This window comes from Populus alba, chromosome 17 (genome assembly GCF_005239225.2).
Source record: "Populus alba chromosome 17, ASM523922v2, whole genome shotgun sequence".
NCBI classification, from domain to species: domain Eukaryota; kingdom Viridiplantae; phylum Streptophyta; class Magnoliopsida; order Malpighiales; family Salicaceae; genus Populus; species Populus alba.
Genome location: NC_133300.1, coordinates 3839580 through 3862218, shown reverse-complemented (window position 1 = coordinate 3862218; position 22639 = coordinate 3839580). Strand labels below are relative to the sequence as shown.

Sequence of the window (22639 nt, the reverse complement as noted above, 5' to 3'; positions counted from 1 at the left end):
TCCCAGCAATTCCATCATGGATGCCATTAGCCGAAGCTAATCTTATAAATACACTGGACTTTATTTACATTGAACATGGTATTTATTGTAAATGCATTCACCATAAGAACTTTAAATTGCATAAGTGCAAATAGGAGGGAAAATCATGCATCTGCTCCGTCTATCTCGTGACCTCCCCTAACAGAAGATTCAATCCTAGTTGCTCCTCCTAAATCACAAGGAAGTTTTTGGTTATGATTCCTTCAATCCGATTATTATAGAGAATCCATATTCATTCATTACACATGTTGTAACCCATTTTTGGGTCCCCACAAAAAAATAAAATAAATAGCCAAAGAAGATTAGAAAAATAACAGGAGGCAGAAGCGCTCAGAAAATGGTCGGAAATTGGTCAAGGAGGTTAAAAAATACAAAGATTGGATTTTTGACAGTATATTCTCGAAGGATGAGAGCCCTGTTGAGAAGGAAAATTTGAATTTTGAGGAGAAAAGCCCAAGTTTGGATGTTTATGGACTTAATTGGATTTTTAATTGATTTTATAGGGGATTTGATTGCAAGAAAATTGATTTTAAGTCAATTTGGGCTTTAATTGAAAGAAATTTAAGTTCTGGGGCCAAAATATATTTTTTTAGGAATTTTTTAGGTCAAATCAGGGGCTTAATTGCATAAATATTGAAGTTTAATGGCCAATTAGGGACTTGATTAAGAAAATCCGAAACCAGGGACCAAATTGGAAGAGGCGCGTAAATGGAGGAGCTGCAATTATTCGGTTCAGGGACCTAATTGAAGAAATTGAAGTTTATTAATCAATTGAGGGCTCAATTGCATAAATCAGAGGCCAAGGATTAAAGTGAAAAACGCGGCCAACAAGAGGGGCGGGGATCGAATTTGGCAGGGATACAATTGAAATGAACAAGAAATGATGGAGGGCTGATTTGAAATTTGGCTCATTTAAATGAAACGACACGTTTTATCCAAAACGATGCCGTTTCATATACATATATATATATATATATATATATATATATATATATATATATAAAGACCAGAACGGTGTCGTTTTGAACGACACTGTTCATCTTTCTTCTTCCCCCGAACATGCAGCGGGGAAGGAGGAAAAAGAAATGTTGTTTAATGGATGTCCCCTTCTCGCCTCACACCCACCAGCCCAAAGCGCACTACGCCTTGGGACCACCGAAACCGAAGCCAATGGCCGACCACCCTCCGAACCGCCGAAAGCAAGGGAGGCACGCCTTGGCAGCGGCGCTTGCCGACTGACCGACCATGCGCTGCCCCACTTCCCATGCAGCCATGATAAAGCCATGCCCTATGCCCCTATAAATAGAGAAGAAACCGAAAAAAAGAGGGGGAAGATAAAGAAAGAAAAACCGAGACAAAAGGAGAGAGAGAGACCGAAGGAGAGAGAAACAACCGAACTTAAGAAAGAGCCACCGAAAACCCAAAACTGAGAGGAAAAGGAAAAGCTTGAAACCAGGAGGGAACGTGGAATACGAAAGCACAACAAGGAGCCAGGAAGAACGTCGCCGAACCGTTGAATACAGTAGCACAGCTGGGAGCCGCTGTCCGTGAGCCACGACACCACCACCGGCCTCCACCAGCAGCACCGCCTCCTCCGCGCCAGGTAAGGTCTTCTTCCCTCTGCATTTTCCTCCTGCATGCAGAACGAAAATAATTCCCTTCCCTCGTTGGGTTCTCTTTCGCTGGGTCGGGTTTCCGGACCAGCTTTGTTAGTTTTTTTGGGCCAGACCGAGTCTGGCCCAGTTTAAAAAGAAATTTTGTTGGGCCGAGATCGACCCCACCTCCTATCGGGTCGGGATCGGCCCAACCCTTTCTGGGCTGATGTTCGGCCCATCTCCGGTTGGTCTGGGTTTGGCCCATTTATTTAGGGCCGGCCCAGCCCACATAATATATTATAATATATTTATAAATTATAATATTATATGATATATGTTTGTGTGTGTGTATATATATATATATATATATATATATATATATATATATATATATAAAAAAAAATATTCTGAAAAGCCTAAAAAATATTGTTGTCTTCCTTGCATATTTTTGTTAAAATGGCTTAATGTTGGTTTGTATTTTTATACCCTAAAGATACAAAACCAGTGTTAAAAATACCCGGTTTTCGTCAAAACATCAAAGATTTTCAAAATAAAAAATGTTTTTATTTTTCAAAAAAATTCCAAAAGTCCTTAAAAATATTGTTGATTTTTTCCTGCATTTTTTTTAAGGTGGATTAATATTTGGGTTGTATTTTTATACCGTAAGGATACAAACCCAGTATTAAAATACCCGATTTTCGTCAAAGCATAAAAAAATAATATTTTCCAAAAAAAATGTTTTTTTTTTGTTTTAAAATACGGCCTAGTCTCAAATATATATATATATATATATATATATATATATATATATTATAACATCATATTTTCACACAACAAAGGAAATTTTCAAAACAATATATGTATTAGCATGCATTTTGGCTTTAATAACCAGTTTATTCAAGCCATGAGAACTAGGCCAATATTTTAAAAATTCTAAAAAAAATCTTTTTGTTTTAGTAATTGGGATTATGAATTTATACGTAAAATGTATTGCTAAATATTATTAATAAATTTTTGGTATAGACATTAGAACGATTAGGATTTTACCCGATAAGATAAAAACCTTCTTACCGAGGAGGATTTTTATTGAACCATAGACAGACCAACAACTAGAAGTCCAATAACACCTTAGTTTTCATCAGACAATAAAACAATGCAGCTTACCTTAGGTAAGGCGTATTTGGGGTGCTAATATCTTCCCTTTACGCAACCAGTCCCCGTACCCGATCTCTGAGACCAGTTAGGGTTCCTAGTGACCAAAATACTAGGTGGCGACTCCCATTCCATTTTCCACCCACAAAAGACAATATCTTCTTGTCTTCCTATATTTGCCAAATAGATATAGATAGATTTACATTGTAGATTTAAAATAGGAAGAACATGTAAAAATCGCCAGCCGATGTCGCGTGGATTTTCCGACGTGCAACAACACATATGTTACTTTCTATGTATGTTCATTTCCTCATAACAACATACATACATATATCATGTATATTTTCAGAGTGAGTATCTCAATGTGCAAGTGTTCGCATGACTTAGTTCTTTTATATTCTTAGATATAGTATTCATGTGAAAGTCTAACTGTTACTTTCTAACTTTAAACTGTTACTGTTTAGACATTGAACTATTATTGTCCAACCGTTACTGTCTAGACATTGAACTATTATTGTCCAACTATTACTATCCAACCGTTACCGTCTAGACATTGAACTGTTATTATCCAACTGTTACTGCCTAGACATTGAATTGTTACTGTTTGAACACTCATCAGATTTTTAACTATATCTAGAGCTCTAGAGCCCAATTCTGCCTCCAAGATAGTTAAATTACTCATCAACTAATCAGTCCTACTGCCCTACAGAATCAGTCATAACTCAGTAACGGTTGGTGACCCATAACTGGAGTGTTATAGCTCCAAATTGAGCACGACCAGTTTTCTTGGTTAGCTAACATCCAAAACTACAATTTCTATTAGGAACCTGACCCTAATTCTCTCACCTTCCTACTTGAAATCTCACCGAAAGTCAGGAGAAAAGTCTGTTCAGATTCGTCACTCCCTTCCCTTCTCACAATACTTTCACAAACTATATTTTATATGTAAATTATTTTGGTTTCATACCCCCATCACATGCCACACATGAATTAACTTAATTTTAAAAACAAATATTTTTTTCCCAATTCATGTCTAAGAACCCTAACCTATAATTCAATATCAAGGCATCAATTCATTATCGAATTTGAAATGAATTTTAAGATCATGTTTAAAACACCTTACCTGATATGAATTAAGATTTTGATCTTCAACCAGTTGAAGATTTTCAACTCCCTCATTTCTTTTCTAAGACATCCGGCCCTCCTCTTCTTGTTCAATTTTCTTGTTAATCCCTTGCTCACAAGTGTTTTTTCCATCTATAAACCCTTAATCTTGGATGGGTTCTTGAAATTTTAGTGTTTCTCTCTTGATTTTGCAAGAATGGATACAAAACTCCCTATTTTCTTTCCTTATGGTTGCTGCAGATTTTTGGTGAGGAGAAGAGTATTTATACTCTATAATTTCCCTTATTTGCATTTAGGCCCCATTTCTTTTAAGTGTATTATTCTCTTCAATTAAATCCAACCCTCAACATTAGTGGGTTTATTTATAATGTCTCGAATTATTTCGTCTGGAAATTTATATTAAAAAATTTCTGAATTCCTGTTTTTATTTAACCATATGCATGAATTTCTTTACTTTTATTTTTCATGTAGTTAGTTTGCAATTTAAGCAACTTTAATTATATTTTTTTTCGAGGTTTACACAAGGACTAATCTACAAAACATGTCGAACTAGAGGGGCTCAAATGACTGAAATCAAGGGTGAAATTGAAGAAAATTAAAAGTTTAATGGTTAACTATGGGTCAAATTGCATAAATCTAAGACCAGGGATCATACTGAAAAAGACGCTTAAATTAGGTGCTAATTTTAAATTCAGCAGTGGCAAAATTATATTAAATTAGATGTTTGGAGTTAATTTTAGGTGAAATTGAAGGAAATCAAAAGATGAAGGATCAAATTGAACTTTGGCCAAATTTCCCTAATTTAAGTTCAAAATGGTGTTGTTTTGAACAGTAAGAAAAAAGGAGAACCAGACTACTCGTGGTTCACTATTCATTGTCTTCTTGTTTTGACCTAAAAAAGCTGATCGAGTGGCTACTATTCAGGGGCATTTAATGCTTCATCTCTTCACCAAACTTGACAAACCATACACCAACATGATGACCTAATGTTGGACTACACCCTAGAGTAGGCCCTGTCGGCCAACTTTCCCCACGGCTACTTGACCAGCCTATAGCAACTAACTTTTTTAGGCCATGATAGCAACTTTGAACCAATGGTTGAGATCCTTCTGGGTCGAATCAAGGGCTAATATTTGACACTAGTAAAGACAACATGTCCCTCTTCTATACCTTATAAATAGGGGTGGATTACATGTCCCAAGCATTAAGAAAATCAGGTCTAAAGTCAACTAAAAATCAGCCGACAATTCTCTCCCTTCTCCTTCTTCTCCACTGCACCCTCAGCCATAATGAATTCATTGTTGCCTCCTCGCCCAACAAGTGAAGATAGAATAGCAAAGGCAGTTAGAGAAATTACAACCATTACTGATTCCAGAATGGAAATGGAAGGACATTACCATGGACTTCGTAATAGGATTACCAAGGGGCAAAAAGGTTAATTGTTGACCAGGTAACAAATTTCACCTTATTCTTACCCATGTAAATTACAGATTTCGTGGATAAGTTGGCCAAATTATACATGAATGAGGTGATTAGACTTCATGGGGTGCTAGTATCAATTGTGTCAGATCGGGACCTAAGGTTCATGTCGAGGTTATGGCCCGACTTATAGCGAGCTTTAGGGACTGAGGTGAACCTAAGTACAACATTTCACCCTCAGACAAATGGTCAGTCTAAAAGTATCCATACACTCGAAGATGTTCTAAGGTCATGTGTGTTGGAGTTTGGGGAAAATTAGAAAGATCTATTGTCGTTAGTGGAATTTATGTACAATAATAGCTACTGAGCTTCTATTGGGATGACTATATGAAGCACTGTACAAAAGAAAATGTCGCACCTCGATTTGCTGGGATGAAGTAGGAGAAAGGAAACTCTTGGGGCTCGAAATGGTACAGGTAATTGTCGCACGTGTGCGGCGTCGCGGTGAAAATCTAGGTTTTTCCATTTTTATGAAAATGTAAATCTTTTTCTATGTGGCCGATATTGGGAAGATAAGAAAATTCTTGTCTTTTATGGGTGGAAAATGGAATGGGAGTCGCCACCTAGTATTTTGGTCACTAGGAACCCTAACTGGTCTCAGAGATTGGGTACGGGGACTGGTTGCGTAAAGGGAAGGTATTAGCACCCCAAATACGCCCTACCTAAGGTAAGCTGCATTATTTTATTGTCTGACAAAAACTAAGGTGTTATTGTGTTTTACTAGTGGTTGGTCTATCTATGGTTCAAGAAAAGTCCTCCTCGGTAAGAAGGTATTTATCTTATCGGGTAAAATCCTAACCGTTCTAATGTCTATACCAAAATAATATTTAGGAATACGTTTTACGTATAAATTCGTAATCCCAAATACTAAAAGAAAACAAAAAGATTTTTTAGAATTTTTGAAATATTGGCCTGGTTCTCATGGCTTGAATAAACTGGTTATTAAAGGCAAAATACATGCTAATATATATATTATTTTGAAAATTTCCTTTGTTGTGTGAAAATACGATGTTATTGTCGCACCCGACATCGCGGCGACCCTAAAAATAATTATCTTGAATTATTATCTAAAAAGAACAGATTTCTGGCATCCGGTTCTTTTAGGGGAAAATGTCTTGTTTGAGGAGTCGCCACCTAGTATTATGGTCACTAGGAACCCTAACTGGTCAACAGAGATTCTATGGTTCGGGATTGGTTACGTAAAAGGGAAGATATTATCACCCCTTAAACGTTCTGCCTAAGGCAAACTGCATTGTTGGTTTTGTCTTCAATTGCTAAATATTTATTCGCTTATGCTATGATGATTTGTTTATAATATTCCTGACTCTGGCGCCAGTGAATATTCGAGCTCGAATAATTCCAACTCTGGCGTTGGTAAAAATTCGTAGCTGAAAAAAAATTAGATCAATATTTTGTAATTCCCTACTCTAGCGCCGATAATTAAATTAAAACAAAAATTATTTTTAAGCATGCACATATTTTATTTTTTTTCTATTTTTAATTTTTTCTGTTTTTTTCTATTTTTATTTTTTTTTTTTTTTTTATTTTTGGGCTGGGCTGGGTCGGGCCCAGCCCAGCATAATTTCTTTAGGGCTGGGCCCAGCTCAGCCCACATGGGCTGGGCTAGGCCCAGCCAGCCCGGCCACTGGCCCAAGCCAGTGGCCCGGCAAATTTTAATTAAGCTGCACGCGTGAAGCAAATTCACGCGTGCAGCAACTGTGCGAAGGTAATTAAATTACCTTCGCACAGTTCTTGCATTTGCACAATTTAAACAGAAAATGAAGAGAAAGACGAGAACGGCTTACCTGTTTCTGGAGATTGCAAGAAGACTGGTCTCGCGGTGACTCCGCTCTCGCCTGTTGTATGGTCTTCCCTTTCTGTTTTCCTTTTGTTTCAGCGACGGTGAAGTTGACAGCTCGCTGCTTGGGTTCCTCTTTTTTTCTGATTTGCAGGCGAGAGGGATGATTGAGAGGATGATGATATTAACGTGGGATTTCTGGGTTTTCTGCTTGTATTGATCTTTGTTTTCTCTTTGGGTACTACTGTTTGTCTTTGTTTTGTGGTTTTTTTGTTCTCTGTTCTGGGTCTCCAGTTCGGTTCTGCCCTCTCTCTCTCTAATTCTCCAACCAGCCCCTTGCTCTCGGTGTTGCTCAGTTTATATAGAGGCCGACGGGTTGGTAACGGGTGGTAGGCTGAGGGTCGACCACCATTAAAGCACCCATAACTGAAGCCAACGGATGATTACTGCTGCAACGTCTCCCTGCCTTTACTGTTGAAAACCGTCGCTGGCTTAAAGAAGAAGAAGATAAACAGCGTCTTCAAAACGACGTCGTTTGGGGATAATAGTGGCCATTTTCACTTTGACCCGTAAAGTTTCAAAAATTTTATAATTAAGCCCCTAGTTAAAATTAATCGGACCCCTGCATTTCAGCGCCTTTTACAAGTTAATCCCTGGACTTTAATCTTTTTCAATTATGCCCCCAATTAACCTCTAAACTTTGATATTCTTCAATTTAGTCCCTGATTTCATTAATTTAATTAAATCCAAAGTCCAAATAAGTCTCAAAACTTATCAATTCTCCAATTAAACCCTTAATTGGATTAATTAAATCAATTCCAAGTTTAATTAAGTCTCAAAACTTATTAATTCTCCAATTAAATCCTTGATTGGATGAATTAAATCAATTCCAAGCTTAATTAAGTCTCAAAACTTATCAATTCTCCAATTAAACCCTTAATTGGATTAATTAAATTAATTCCAAGCTTAATTAAATTAATTTTAAAGTTTAATTAAACCCCAAAACTTCCATTCATGATGCTCTTAACCCAAATTTTAATTCATTCTTCATTTATTTCATTTTACTTGTTTTTTCATCATCATCATTATTTTTTTATCATTTTTTTCTTTTCATAAAATAATAATAATAATTAAAATAAAATGGTTAAAAATTGGGTTATGACAGTTGCCCCCTCTTTATAATATTTACAATGCAAAGATATTGGAAAAGTTCATTTTCTTTTAGCTTTGTGTAGTAAATTTATAAAGAAAAGTAGATACAGAGAGAACTTTTGCTTCTTCTTCTTGTTTTTTTTTTTTTTGAAAACTTCGAAAACAGTAGATTGACACATGACCTTTACAAAGAGATATAGAAATTAAGAAACAAATCATTTGGAAGACGAACCATGTCCTTTTTTTTTGTTTTTTTTTTGTTTTTTTTTAATGGATCAAATTATTTTGGGCAACCTGCCCGGTGATAAAAGAATGCGAGGAATTTTGCGAGTGGTCTAATTGTTCCAGGCGACCTGCCCGATGATTGAAAAAAATACAAGGATGATTTTTTTTTTTTTTTTTTAGGATGGTCACATTGTAATGGGTTACCTGCCCAGTTGGTATATTGTAATGGGTTACCAGCCCAGATGGTCACATTGTAATGGGTTACCTGCCCAGTTGGTATATTGTAATGGGTTACCAACCCAGTTGGTCACATTGTAATGGGTTACCTGCCCAGTTGGTATATTGTAATGGGTTACCAGCCCAGGTGGTCACATTGTAATGGGTTACCTGCCCAGTTGGTATATTGTAATGGGTTACCAGCCCAATTGGTCACATTGTAATGGGTTACCTGCCCAGTTGGTATATTGTAATGGGTTACCAGCCCAGATGGTCACATTGTAATGGGTTACCTGCCCAGTTGGTATATTGTAATGGGTTACCAACCCAGTTGGTATATTGTGATGGGTTACCAGCCCAGATGGTCACATTGTAATGGGTTACCTGCCCAGTTGGTATATTGTAATGGGTTACCAACCCAGATGGTCACATTGTAATGGGTTACCTGCCCAATGAGAAAAAAATACGAGAATTTTTCAAAAATGGTCTAATTCACATAGATTTGAAGGAGGTGGAAAAAATGACATGATAGGGCTCGAAGGCGCACTATTCCAAAAGAAGAAAGCTCGAAGGATATGAGGGCTCGGAGGTGCGCTCGAAAGGGAATGAGGGCTCGAAAACGCACTCAAAAGGAAGTAGGATAGGAAATGCACTACCTTTGATGGTCGAGGGCTCGAAGGCGCGCTCGAAAAGAAATGAGGTGAGGGCTCGAAGGCGCACTCAAAAGGAGGTAGGATAGGAAATGCACTACCTTTGATGGTCGAGGGCTCGAAGGTGCACTCACAAGGAGGTAGGATAGGAAATGCACTACCTTTGGTGGTCGAGGGCTCGAAGGCACACTCGAAAAGAGATGAGGCGAGGGCTCGAAGGCGCGCTCGAATGAAGATAAGACGAGGGCTCGAAGGTGCGCTTGAATTAAGGTAGGATATGAAATGCACTACCTATGATGGTCGATGGCTCGAAGGCGCACTCGAAAAAGGTGGAAAAACACAGAGATTTTTCAGGTGGCCTAATTCTCATGGGCGGCCTGCCCAGGATGAAAAATTCTCAAAAAATAAAAAATTTTCAAAAGCAAATTCAATCTTGGCCATTTCAAGTTGGCCTTCCACTTGATGGATTTCGTTGGAATTTTCTCATATGAAATTTGCAAAACTCATTGTTCAATGTCTCGAAGTTTAGATGATATGCATGCATCTTTACCTGTTTTGAAATATAGGCCCCCATTTCTTCTTAGTCTTCTTGTTGCTTGACTGATGAGGACTTGCTACCTCTGATTCGGGTCATCTTTGTCACTTGGCTTCTAGCCCACTCGAGTTAGCCCATGTAAATCTATTTCCAGATTTGTTTGCACAACTTAACCTTTATGGTGCCCATTGTGACCCACTTGCTTGCTAAAGAATTTTTTTTGACTCGTCAAATAATTTGAGAGGATCATTCATTACTCCTCGTTTCACTACTAGAAACATTCGGTGTCACTTGCTGAAAGGATCAAACTGTATTTCATAAACCAAAATGCCCCCTTGTCTTGTTGTAGGAAATATTCCTCTCTTTTTCTAGAAGAGAAAATACAATGTTGCCCCCTTGTACTAGTCATTGCCCCCAAGTGTACTTTGCCAGCGACTTAGACAAATAATGGTTTTAAAAGACCATTCTTTCATTTTTCTTTTTGTTCATTTTGGTGAAGGAATATGGGTCTAGAATGAATCTTGAAATCTTGATCTTGCATTTTGAAAACAAAAATTATTTTGATGTGAATCTAAAACAATTTGCTTTTGAAATCTTACAACTCCTTGGCTATTTTCTTTCTTGGAAAAAAAAGGTTATTTGCTCTTGTTTGGCAATGAGATCTTTAATGAAAATACGTCATGAGATGACCTTTTATTTCAAAGTGAAGGGCTCGAGAAAAAGCTCGAGGTTTTGTATGAGAAAAAATTGTCTCTTTTTGAATCATTCATTTTTATCAGCATGAATAATAATGAGTAGTTTATTCTTGATGTCATGAATCTTATGAAAAAGTATTCTTTGCATTTTGAGAGCATTGTTTATTGTTCTAGGTCGCTTGCCTGCTTGATTAGAAAGGACTTCTACAGGCACGTAACGTAGGCTATGGTTCTTGGCTATGAAAGAAAAGGATTCATAAGGCTCAAAGAGTGTTTCAGGGTTTCAAAGACTGAGGATCACTATCAACAGTTTGACTCTTGATGTCATTCACATTTTCTTTTGCCGCTCTTCTTTGATTTGCTGCTTCTTCTCTTCTTCTTTGCTTTGCTAGGACATACTCACTTTATCTTGGATGTCACTTTTTCTAGTGATTTGGGCATGCCCCCTAGCATTTGAGTTTCTTGAGCTTTTATGCCTTTTTTACTTTCTCACAGCTTTTCCTCCTTTCTCTTCTAAATTTTCTCTTGCCCCCCAATATGGGGTGTGATCCTAGTCGGGATTTTTTCATGAAAGAAAAATTATTCAGGCTCAAAAAGGGATCGCAAGGGATGTACTTATTTCAGAATGTGAAAGGAATAACAAAGACGGCCTTTCCTCATTTCAAGCGCAAACAGTTAAGATCAATAAACTTTGACCTCATCCGGTATGATGGTTTGGTCTTTACAAAGATATATTTCATGAGTCATAAGTAACGAGTTCACTACATACCATTATTCATACATTTAAAAACACATGATTCAAGAGTCATGGGGTAAGGGTGTTTATTCATTTTTTCTTTTTCTTTTTCTTTTGGTTTGTAATTTAGTCACCTCAATGATGGAGTTGCTTGATTCAATTGTCATTCTACAAGTAGAATGTCAAAAATATCATTTTTGAAAGAACATCAAATTATTTTTTGAAATCAAAATACCAGATCAATTTTTCAAAACTCCAATAGGGAAATGTATTTTAGTACAAGAGATGAATTGCGTCTATGAGATCACGCGAGGCTTCAAAGGTGTATTCGTGAGTTCTTATAAGAAAACTCTCCTAAGAAGATGAATAATGCTTGGTCGTAAACACGATTGAATGAGAAACCCATTATTTCATTGAAGCTTAGGAAAAGAAGTTCAACAACAAAAATCTTATGCCAACATGAATACTGACATGATAACACATAAAGGGGCTAAACATTTAGTGATCATTGATTGGAATTTCTGGAATCTTTCAATCATTCATTCTCCTTGACAAGGGCATCTTTTCAACACCTTGTTGCAGTCGCATGTAGACCATTCTCGACCTATTATCACCATAGCTTTATCTTCAAAATAGTTGATTTTTCTGGGAGTCGGTGTGAAGCAATTAGCTATAGGAACGATAAGTGTCTTGGCAACCACCTTCAATGAAACCGTTCTTCTTAGTCGGGTTAGCAATCTTGCCTAACCCAATGGCTTGTTCAATCCTCTCAGCTATAATAACCAGGTCAGTGAAATGTTGTGCAGAGCTTCTAACCAAGTATTCAAAGTATGGAGCTTTAAATGTATTGGAAAATAAACTGATCATCTCTTTTTCCAACATGGGAGGATTAACTTGTGCAGCTACCTCGCTCCATCTCCGGGCATATTCTCTTATGGACTCCTTGTTGTTCTTCTCCATAGCTTGCAAGCTTAACCGATCAGGACCCACGTCTATATTGAACTTATATTGCCTCATGAAGGCATCAACTAAGTCCTTCCATTTTTTAACCTTGGTATTGTCCAACCACATATACCAAGTGAGGGCAGCGTCACTCAAGCTGTCTTGAAAAAAATGAATCAGCAGTTTCTCATCATCAACCACCTCAGCCATTTTGTTGCAATATGCTTTAAGATGAGTTATAGGGCATTGAGTTCCCGTATATTTGACAAATTCTGGCACTCTAAACTTTTTAGGAATGACAACGTTGGGCACCAAACACATATTGACAGCTTTCACCAGGTCACACAAATGGTTTCCCTCAACTGCCCTTATCCTCTTCTCTAGGGTAGTCCATTTTTCCAAATCCTCTTCTTTCACCATCTTGCCCTTTTGAGATTCTTTCTCGGTGGAATTAGTGGTAGATGAAATTCTTGAAGGGTATGCTGGCTGGAAATGCATAGCTTGTTGAAATTCAGATGACTCCCTATTTGCCCCCAGATTCTGTGGATCGAAATGAGTTACATGCATATCTCCAGGCTGAGCTATAAGTGTTGCTTTTCCGGATTTATCTCTCAAGGCCTGCTCGAGTAGACTAGTAAGCCTTGCGACTTCTTCCTTAAGATTGTCCACCTCTTTTTGATGTTGGGCTTCCAACTGGGCTCTTTCTTCGTTTTCCATTTGTCTTTTTCTCGAACGAGTGTTATAAATGAGTTTCAATGGGGGACCTATATTTCAGCCTGTTAAATGTAAATCATGCAATTATGCAAAAATGCTAAAGCAATAATAAAAAATAAAAAAAATGCGTATGAAATGCGAACTTTCCCTTCACGGGATGACAACCTAATTGGAAGATCCTAATTATTGAGTGCATCAAGGGGTTGGTCATTATCTAGTCTCAAAGGGTCTTTCGCATGCTCAGTGATCGTCCATGAAAGGTCGATATGAGGCTTACAAGTAGTGTGAAGATAGAGGCCCTGAGTAATATCAGTTTGGCATATCAACCACTTCCAAGTAAACAATCAAGCGAGAGTTGGATGGTTTCACGAGTCTTACCCAGGCTAAAGCCATTGGGGTACCGTTACTTTCCCACTTATCCTAGGTTGTCAAGTGTGTGCTCTCAAAGTGATGCATGACAACATAAATAAGGATGCATGTTAAAGTAGTAAATACAGGAAAAATAAACAAATAAACACAAAAAAAAAAAGCAATAATAAGACAAAAGACAAAGCTTAATCCTAAGTCCCCAGTGGAGTCGCCATTCTGTCGCACCCGACATCGCGGCGACCCTAAAAATAATTATCTTGAATTATTATCTAAAAAGAACAGATTTCTGGCATCCGGTTCTTTTAGGGGAAAATGTCTTGTTTGAGGAGTCGCCACCTAGTATTATGGTCACTAGGAACCCTAACTGGTCAACAGAGATTCTATGGTTCGGGATTGGTTACGTAAAAGGGAAGATATTATCACCCCTTAAACGTTCTGCCTAAGGCAAACTGCATTGTTGGTTTTGTCTTCAATTGCTAAATATTTATTCGCTTATGCTATGATGATTTGTTTATAATATTCCTGACTCTGGCGCCAGTGAATATTCGAGCTCGAATAATTCCAACTCTGGCGTTGGTAAAAATTCGTAGCTGAAAAAAAATTAGATCAATATTTTGTAATTCCCTACTCTAGCGCCGATAATTAAATTAAAACAAAAATTATTTTTAAGCATGCACATATTTTATTTTTTTCTATTTTTAATTTTTTCTGTTTTTTTCTATTTTTATTTTTTTATTTTTGGGCTGGGCTGGGTCGGGCCCAGCCCAGCATAATTTCTTTAGGGCTGGGCCCAGCTCAGCCCACATGGGCTGGGCTAGGCCCAGCCAGCCCGGCCACTGGCCCAAGCCAGTGGCCCGGCAAATTTTAATTAAGCTGCACGCGTGAAGCAAATTCACGCGTGCAGCAACTGTGCGAAGGTAATTAAATTACCTTCGCACAGTTCTTGCATTTGCACAATTTAAACAGAAAATGAAGAGAAAGACGAGAACGGCTTACCTGTTTCTGGAGATTGCAAGAAGACTGGTCTCGCGGTGACTCCGCTCTCGCCTGTTGTATGGTCTTCCCTTTCTGTTTTCCTTTTGTTTCAGCGACGGTGAAGTTGACAGCTCGCTGCTTGGGTTCCTCTTTTTTTCTGATTTGCAGGCGAGAGGGATGATTGAGAGGATGATGATATTAACGTGGGATTTCTGGGTTTTCTGCTTGTATTGATCTTTGTTTTCTCTTTGGGTACTACTGTTTGTCTTTGTTTTGTGGTTTTTTTGTTCTCTGTTCTGGGTCTCCAGTTCGGTTCTGCCCTCTCTCTCTCTAATTCTCCAACCAGCCCCTTGCTCTCGGTGTTGCTCAGTTTATATAGAGGCCGACGGGTTGGTAACGGGTGGTAGGCTGAGGGTCGACCACCATTAAAGCACCCATAACTGAAGCCAACGGATGATTACTGCTGCAACGTCTCCCTGCCTTTACTGTTGAAAACCGTCGCTGGCTTAAAGAAGAAGAAGACAAACAGCGTCTTCAAAACGACGCCGTTTGGGGATAATAGTGGCCATTTTCACTTTGACCCGTAAAGTTTCAAAAATTTTATAATTAAGCCCCTAGTTAAAATTAATCGGACCCCTGCATTTCAGCGCCTTTTACAAGTTAATCCCTGGACTTTAATCTTTTTCAATTATGCCCCCAATTAACCTCTAAACTTTGATATTCTTCAATTTAGTCCCTGATTTCATTAATTTAATTAAATCCAAAGTCCAAATAAGTCTCAAAACTTATCAATTCTCCAATTAAACCCTTAATTGGATTAATTAAATCAATTCCAAGTTTAATTAAGTCTCAAAACTTATTAATTCTCCAATTAAATCCTTGATTGGATGAATTAAATCAATTCCAAGCTTAATTAAGTCTCAAAACTTATCAATTCTCCAATTAAACCCTTAATTGGATTAATTAAATTAATTCCAAGCTTAATTAAATTAATTTTAAAGTTTAATTAAACCCCAAAACTTCCATTCATGATGCTCTTAACCCAAATTTTAATTCATTCTTCATTTATTTCATTTTACTTGTTTTTTCATCATCATTATTATTTTTTTATCATTTTTTTTCTTTTCATAAAATAATAATAATAATTAAAATAAAATGGTTAAAAAATTGGGTTATGACAGTTATAATATTTATATATATATATATTGGAGAGACTAGGCCGTATTTTAAAACAAAAACATTTTTTTGAAAAAAAAAATATTATCATTTTTTTTTATGCTTTGACGAAAATCGAGTATTTTAATACTGGGTTTATATTCTTACAGTATAAAAATACAACCCAACATTAATCCACTTTAATAAAAATATGCAGAAAAATCAGCAATATTTTTAGGGATTTTTGTATAAATTTTTTTGAAAGCAAAAACATTTTTTATTCTGAAAATCTTTGATGTTTTGACGAAAACCGGGTATTTTTTAACATTGGTTTTGTATCTTTATAGTATAAAAATACCAACCAACATTAACCCATTCTGACAAAAATATTCAAGGAAATCAATAATATTTTTTTTAGATTTTCCGAAATACATTTTTTTAAAACAAAATATATATACACACATATATATTATAATATATTATAATTTATAATATAAAACAAATTCAGGTTGGGCCGACCCAAATAAATGGGCTGAACCCAACCCAACTGGAATTGGGCCGGGTAGATGGGCCAAACATCAGCCCAAAACAGGGTTGGGCCGATCTCGGCCCAACAAAAATTTCGCTTTGGACTGAGTCTGGCCCAAAAAAAAATAATAACAAAACTGGGCCGGAAACCCGGCTCAGTGCAAGAACCCAACGGGGAAGGGAATTATTTTCCTTTCCCTTAACTCCTGCATGCAGAACGATTCTGCATGCAGGAGAAAAACTAATGTAATGGCAAACGAAAAATGCAGGGGGAAAAGAATACCTGGCGCGGCGGAGGCGATGCTGTTGGTCGAACGTCCATGTTCATGGTGCTACAGCGGAGGTTGGTGGCTCCAAACGACGGTTCTCAACGGTCCGGTGACTTCTTGGGTTGTGCTCGGTCTTTGTTTTCTCTAAGCTCTCCCACGGCTTCTGTACTCTTCCCCTCCTCCCAGTGTTTCTTTTTTTTTTTTTTGAGTTTTAAGTATTTATTCCTTTAGTTCAGTTGTTTCTATCTCTTTCAGTTTCTCTCTCTCTCTCTCTTGGTCTCGATCTCTTTTCTTTTCTTCCTATTTTTTTTTTGTCCCCCGGGCTTCAGGTCTCCCCCCTTCTTTATTAGGGGGGCAAAGGGAGCGGGGCTGCATGGGCTGAGCAGGGCCGCATGGGGAGCAGGACAGCGTGGGTTGAGCAGGGCAACGTGGGGAGTAGGACAGCGCCGGTCGGCTGGTCGACGAACGTGGTTGATCCTGGCTTCGCGTCGTCCGAGGTGTATGGGCTTCGAGTCTTGTCAGCGCACGCGAGGAGAGAGCGGCACCGGATGATTAAATAAGCTTTTTTCCCATGCTGCACGTTCGGGGGGAAGAAGAAGGGGGAACAGTGCCGTTCAAAACGACACCGTTCGGTCCTTTTTTTTTTTGTATGAAACGGCGTCGTTTTGGAGAAAACGCGCCGTTTCATTTAAAAATGGCGCCAGAATGCGCCAAATTTCAAATCAGCCCTTAATTATCTTTTGTTTCTTTCAATTGCGTCCCTGCCAATTTCGGTCCTCGCTCCCATAGTTGGCCGCGTTTTTTACCTTGGTCCTTGGCCTCTGATTTATGCAATTAAGCCCTCAATTGATCAATAAACTTCCAATTTCTTCAATTACGCCCCTGAATCAATTCGAAATAGCCCCCTTTATTTACCCGCGTTTTCCAAATTGGTCCTTGGTTTCGGATTTTCACAATTAAGCCCCTAATTGGCCATTAAACTTCAATATTTATGCAATTAAGCCCCTGATTTGACCTAATAAAATTCCTAAAAAATATATTTTGGCCCTAGAACTTAAATTTCTTCTAATTAAAGCCCAAATTGACTTAAAAATCAATTTTTCTAGCACTCAAATCCTCTATAAATATAATTAAAAATCCAATTAAGTCCATAAACATCCAAATTTGGACTTTTCTCCTCAACCTTCCAATTTTCTTATTCAACAGGGCTCTCATCCTTCAAGAATATACTGTCAAAAATCCAATCTTTGTATTTTTTAACCTCCTTGACCAATCTTCCGACCATTTTCTGAGCGCTTCTGCCTCCTGTTAGTTTTCTAACCTTCTTTGGCTATTTATTTATTTATTTATTTTTTGTGGGGACCCAAAAATGGGTTACAACAGTAATGACTAATAAAGTGAAAACTACCAGGCAAAGAATAAAGGAAGCCCATGACAGACAAAAATGTTATTCGGACATTCGGAGGAGAGCAATGGAGTTCCAAATAGAGGATAAAGTATTCTTAAAGGTAGCATTGTAGAAGGGCATCATTTGGTTTGGGATGAAAGGAAAACTTGCCCCTAGGTACAGTGGCCCTTTTGAAATTGTGAAAAGGATAGGGTTAGTTGCTTATCGATCGGAACTATCGGCACATCTAGACAAGATCCACAATGTATTCCATGTGTCTTTGTTACCAAAGACGAAGGTGGATCCTTCACGAGTGCAACCAGCAGTCCCTATTAAAGTAAGAGAAGGTTTGACACTAGAGATAAAGCCAATCAAAATTGTGGATCGAAGCAAAAAGGTGTTGAGGAATAAAATAGAGTAAAGTTTATAATAGTAAATATAATAATAATGCAATCAAATAAAAAGATTATGAAAGATATAAGGAGCATGGCTCAAATTATGAAAAAGAAAAAAAATAGGGCTAAAGTGCAATTAAGAATTATCGCACCCGACATCGCGGCGGCCCTAAAAATTAATTTTAAATCTTTGGAAAGAATAGATTTCTGGCATCCTGTTCTTTGATGGGAATATTCTTGTTTAAGGAGTCGCCACCTAGTATTATGGTCACTATGAACCCTAACTGGCCAACAGAGATTCTATGGTACGTGACTGGTGACGTAAAAGGAAAGATATTATCACCCCTTAAACGTCCTGCATAAGGCAGGCTGCATTGCTATTATTTGTCATTTATTGCTAACATATATATTTTTTATATCATGATGGTTTGCATATAATATTCCTGACTCTAGCGTCAGTGAATATTAAACTACAGATATTTCCAACTCTGGTGTTGGTAAATATTACGTAGATATCAGAGTGAATAAATTTAAATAATTACCTTTTTTAATCCTGACTCTGACGTTGGTGAATAAACAAATAAAAATCAATTTATATTTTTTATTTTTACTCATGCAGATTATTTTTATTTTTACGTAGCTAAATAAAAGTAAAAATACAATAAAATAAAAATAAAATAAATTTTTATTAGTATTTTTTATTCTTGACTCTGGCGTCATTGAATAAACCAATAAATTTATTTTGTTTTATGTTATTATATTTTTTGCATGCAATTTTTATTTTTTAGCTAGATAAAATGCAACTAATAAAAATAATATAAATTTAAACCGGTGTTTTTTATTCCTAACTCTGGCGTCAGTGAATAAACCAATAAATTTACATTATTTTTATTCATGTATATGCATTTTTTATTATTTTTATTTTATTTTATTTTATTTTTTATTTTTTATTTATTTTTTATTTTTATTTATTTTTGGGGCTGGGCTGGGCTAAAACCCAGCCCAACATATATATTTTTGGGGCTGGGCTGGGCTAAACCCAGCCCAACATACATACCTTTGGCTGGGCTCAGAATTGTGAAGAAAAAAAAAGTGGGGGGCAGCTGAATGCAAGGAGAAATGGGCTGAAATTTTTCAATCAATTAAGAAGTGAAATTCAAATTATCATCAAGAGGAACAGTAGGAGGGATACAACAACAACAAGGGAGTGTGAGCTGAGCTTTTGCAATAGGTAGATGATCTATAGCTATACATTTTTACATAACAATGATTTTAATAATCTGTTTGATTCTTGGATTGTAAATCTATGGGTGAACCCACAAAGAGAGGAGATAAAGCAAAATAAATGAGGAATAAAAATGGATTTGACTAATTGGTTTGGTTAAGAACATGAATTATAGGGATTGCATTGATAATCGCTTCTTGAACTTGATTAGCTAGTCCCGAGTACGGAGGCTAATGATACTAGTAAGGTTTACTAACATCGGCATGTCCATCCCTAAAAACAATGGACAATGGACTTGATTAACTATTCAGGATAAGAATAGTTAATGATATTGACTAACGACATCGATATCGGCATTCATATGAAACTTGATTAGTTATTTCTGATGTGAAAGCTAATAATGTCAAGAATCTTGACATTGACATTCCCAAAAATATTCCAATGTGTTATGGAAAAAATTAATTGATCATTTCGGGTTGGAAATGGTCAATGACATCAATCGTTTGCGTTGATGTCGGCATTATAATGAACTTAATTAGTCGATCCCGACATGAGTGACTAATGACACTAATGAAACTCATTAGTGTTGGCATTTCCTTTCAAGATTTGGGGAAGAAGTATTATGACATTATCCTTGACGGAGGGTGATTGAAAATGTAATGAAATGGGGTTCAACAACTTGAAGGAATTATCCCGCCAACCCCAAAGTGGTGAATATTGGTTAAAATAGTGGAATAAAAAGGGAGTTATTTAATAATTCTCAGAACAATGCACTTAGAAACATTGGACGGGAATTGTACGAGAAGATGATAGTTCATAGCATTGAATATATCTATTTATGTATTATTGTTTTCTATTCTCTAAAACATTATTGCTTTTAATATAATTATTTCTAAATATTATGTTGTTACAGGTTCATCATATTCATGACAGGAGTAATATTCCAGATCTTCTAGTTTTTGTGATATATAAAAAAATTAAATGAACATCGATGTGTTTTGCCCTTCAATGAACTATATGACTTGAATTGTTGTAGCATCCTTTAAAGCAATGTCTGAATGTAAACTGTATTAATGTATGTTGGGGAAATATACAAGTCCCAAGTTTGCCTTCATATGGTTCCAGCGGTCCTCATAGTGCGTGGTCATTCATCTTACGACAGATATCATCATAACAAGTGGAGGTTTCGCCAATATTTTCGTTAAGCTTGTTAATCATATTTGAAAGTGCGGAATCGTCACCTAGCCAGTGGAGAATGATTCCCTTTCCGACTAGCAAATCCACGTCTTCTGCACTGTTGATAAGATTGTCCATAAACTTAATGTAATTGCATACGTAAGCTTGTAACGGTTTGTAGCACTGCTCCAAGGCCATGATATTTCGTACAAAACGTTCGAAGCTGTAATCAACTTCCAAGCGTGGTATTTCCAACACTCCTTTCTCAAATCTTATGTTAACCATGCATTTCTCTTCGGCTACCCGAAACCTCACTCCTGCCTTGCGAAGTGAAGTGCCTGCTTCCCTTTACTTTCGGGTCGTTGTTTACCCCTTGTGAAAACGGGTACTTTCCAAAATGAAAGGTAGCAAGACGAAGAAAAGTAATGCTTGGAAACTCTTGGCGAGCGCTAATGATCTCGTCATATATTTCCTGAATAATGAAGAAAGGTAGTTGGTTTTCAAGTAGCTTCAAGTCTTCTTTTATGTCGGACATCATCCAAGGCTCTAAATTCTTAGGACCATCTTCAAAATCATCTGACTCCCTTATAAACTCAATAATGAAGACGACATCCAGCAGGATCATCTCTATGAAATCCATGCTCCCAATTTTGTCGAAGTTCTTTGAATAATATTGTCGGATATCCTTTTCTTTCTTCCGAATGATGTTCACAAGATCCATAATTCTCTCGTCACTCATCCTATACCCTTTAAACTCTCTAAAACATATCAATTTCTTCTTCTGCATGATCTCTAGTTTGGCATCGCCGTGGTGAAGAGGACCTATTGAAATCAGTTGTGGGGTGTAGGCTTCCGGTTTTACGTTTCTAAGCAAATTGGGCACCCTGTAGATACAGCACTTAGACAGGCCCTGTTGAGGTGCGCACGAATCCACCATACGGTTAAGCCGTGTCACAATATTTCTAGTCATCTCATAATCTTCCCCATTTGATGCTCTTGCTCCTTCAAATTCGTTATTCATTTCTAGTCTGCAGGTTCGGTGAACATATACATAGCTCAATTTTGATTTTTTTTTTTGAGATATATGTACTAATATAGTAATTTCTGTGTTATTTCACAAAATTAAGGAACTTTTTTATTCATGAAATTTTATGTTCCTGAATTTAGTAGTACCAATCACAGAAATTTAAAATTTTAAAATTTCAAGTTACATCTTTTTTATTTAAATTTACATCAAAATTTTAATTTTTTTTTATATTGCGCACAAACTCTTGAACGCCATCAATTGGTGAACAACTACTCCCAAGAACCAAATCATTGAGGAAAACTCCTTATGGCTACATTGTTGCACAAACATTTTTATTTTATTTTTCTCATTTACAATCTATCAAAAATCTTTATATTCTACACATAACTCAACTTTAATGTCCTTTTTGACGACTCTATATCTTTCACCAATAACACTTTTTCTTCTTCTTTTTTCTACCTCTCTTCCTCTAACTCATTTTCTTCTTCTCTATATATCCCCCTCAATGTAACTCATTCTTTTCTCTCTTTTTATCACTTAAACATACATTTTTTCTTCATATCCACCTCTTCTGCTCTAACTCAATCTCTAAATTAAGTTTTTTTTTTTTTTAAATGGATTAACTAAAAGCTAACTTGATATTTGTGTTTCGTTATTGAATTGAAAATGATGTTGGCACTATGTCAAAAGAAAAGAAAAGAAGATGAAGTCAGCTTGGAATACGTATACATATATTGAACCACCTAATGTCTGCAGAGCTTAAAACAATTCCAAAACGTAAAATCTCAAAAAACTAGACATTTTAGAGAACAAAACAAGTTAGTGCTGACCTGAGGGAGATCAGACGACTGTATCTCTATATGTATGTTCCCAAGCAGCGAGCCTCTTTTCCTATATATTGCAGCCCCCCTCTCTCTCTCTCGCTCTTGCTCTTACCAAGCCAAATGGTTGCGCCAAATATATATATGCAAGGACTGGTAATTGAAAATCACAATAATAAAGAGGATTGTTTATTAGATTCTGTTTTGTATGAATTTCGTAAATTGATTTAAGTTTTTTTTTTTTTACTTTTAATTTATA

General features: G+C 36.8%; 1 protein-coding gene across 1 annotated transcript; it reads right to left on the bottom strand.

Moving 5' to 3' along the window:
* Positions 1-20487: 20487 nt before the first annotated feature.
* On the bottom strand, positions 20488-22138 carry LOC118057025 (UPF0481 protein At3g47200). Its single transcript, XM_073405900.1, has 2 exons — positions 20922-22138; positions 20488-20878 (listed from the first exon to the last, which is right to left on the bottom strand). Exons 1-2 carry the CDS (start codon positions 21551-21553, stop codon positions 20488-20490), a joined length of 1023 nt encoding a protein of 340 aa, XP_073262001.1. The 5' UTR covers positions 21554-22138.
* Between the last annotated feature and the right edge of the window lie 501 nt (positions 22139-22639).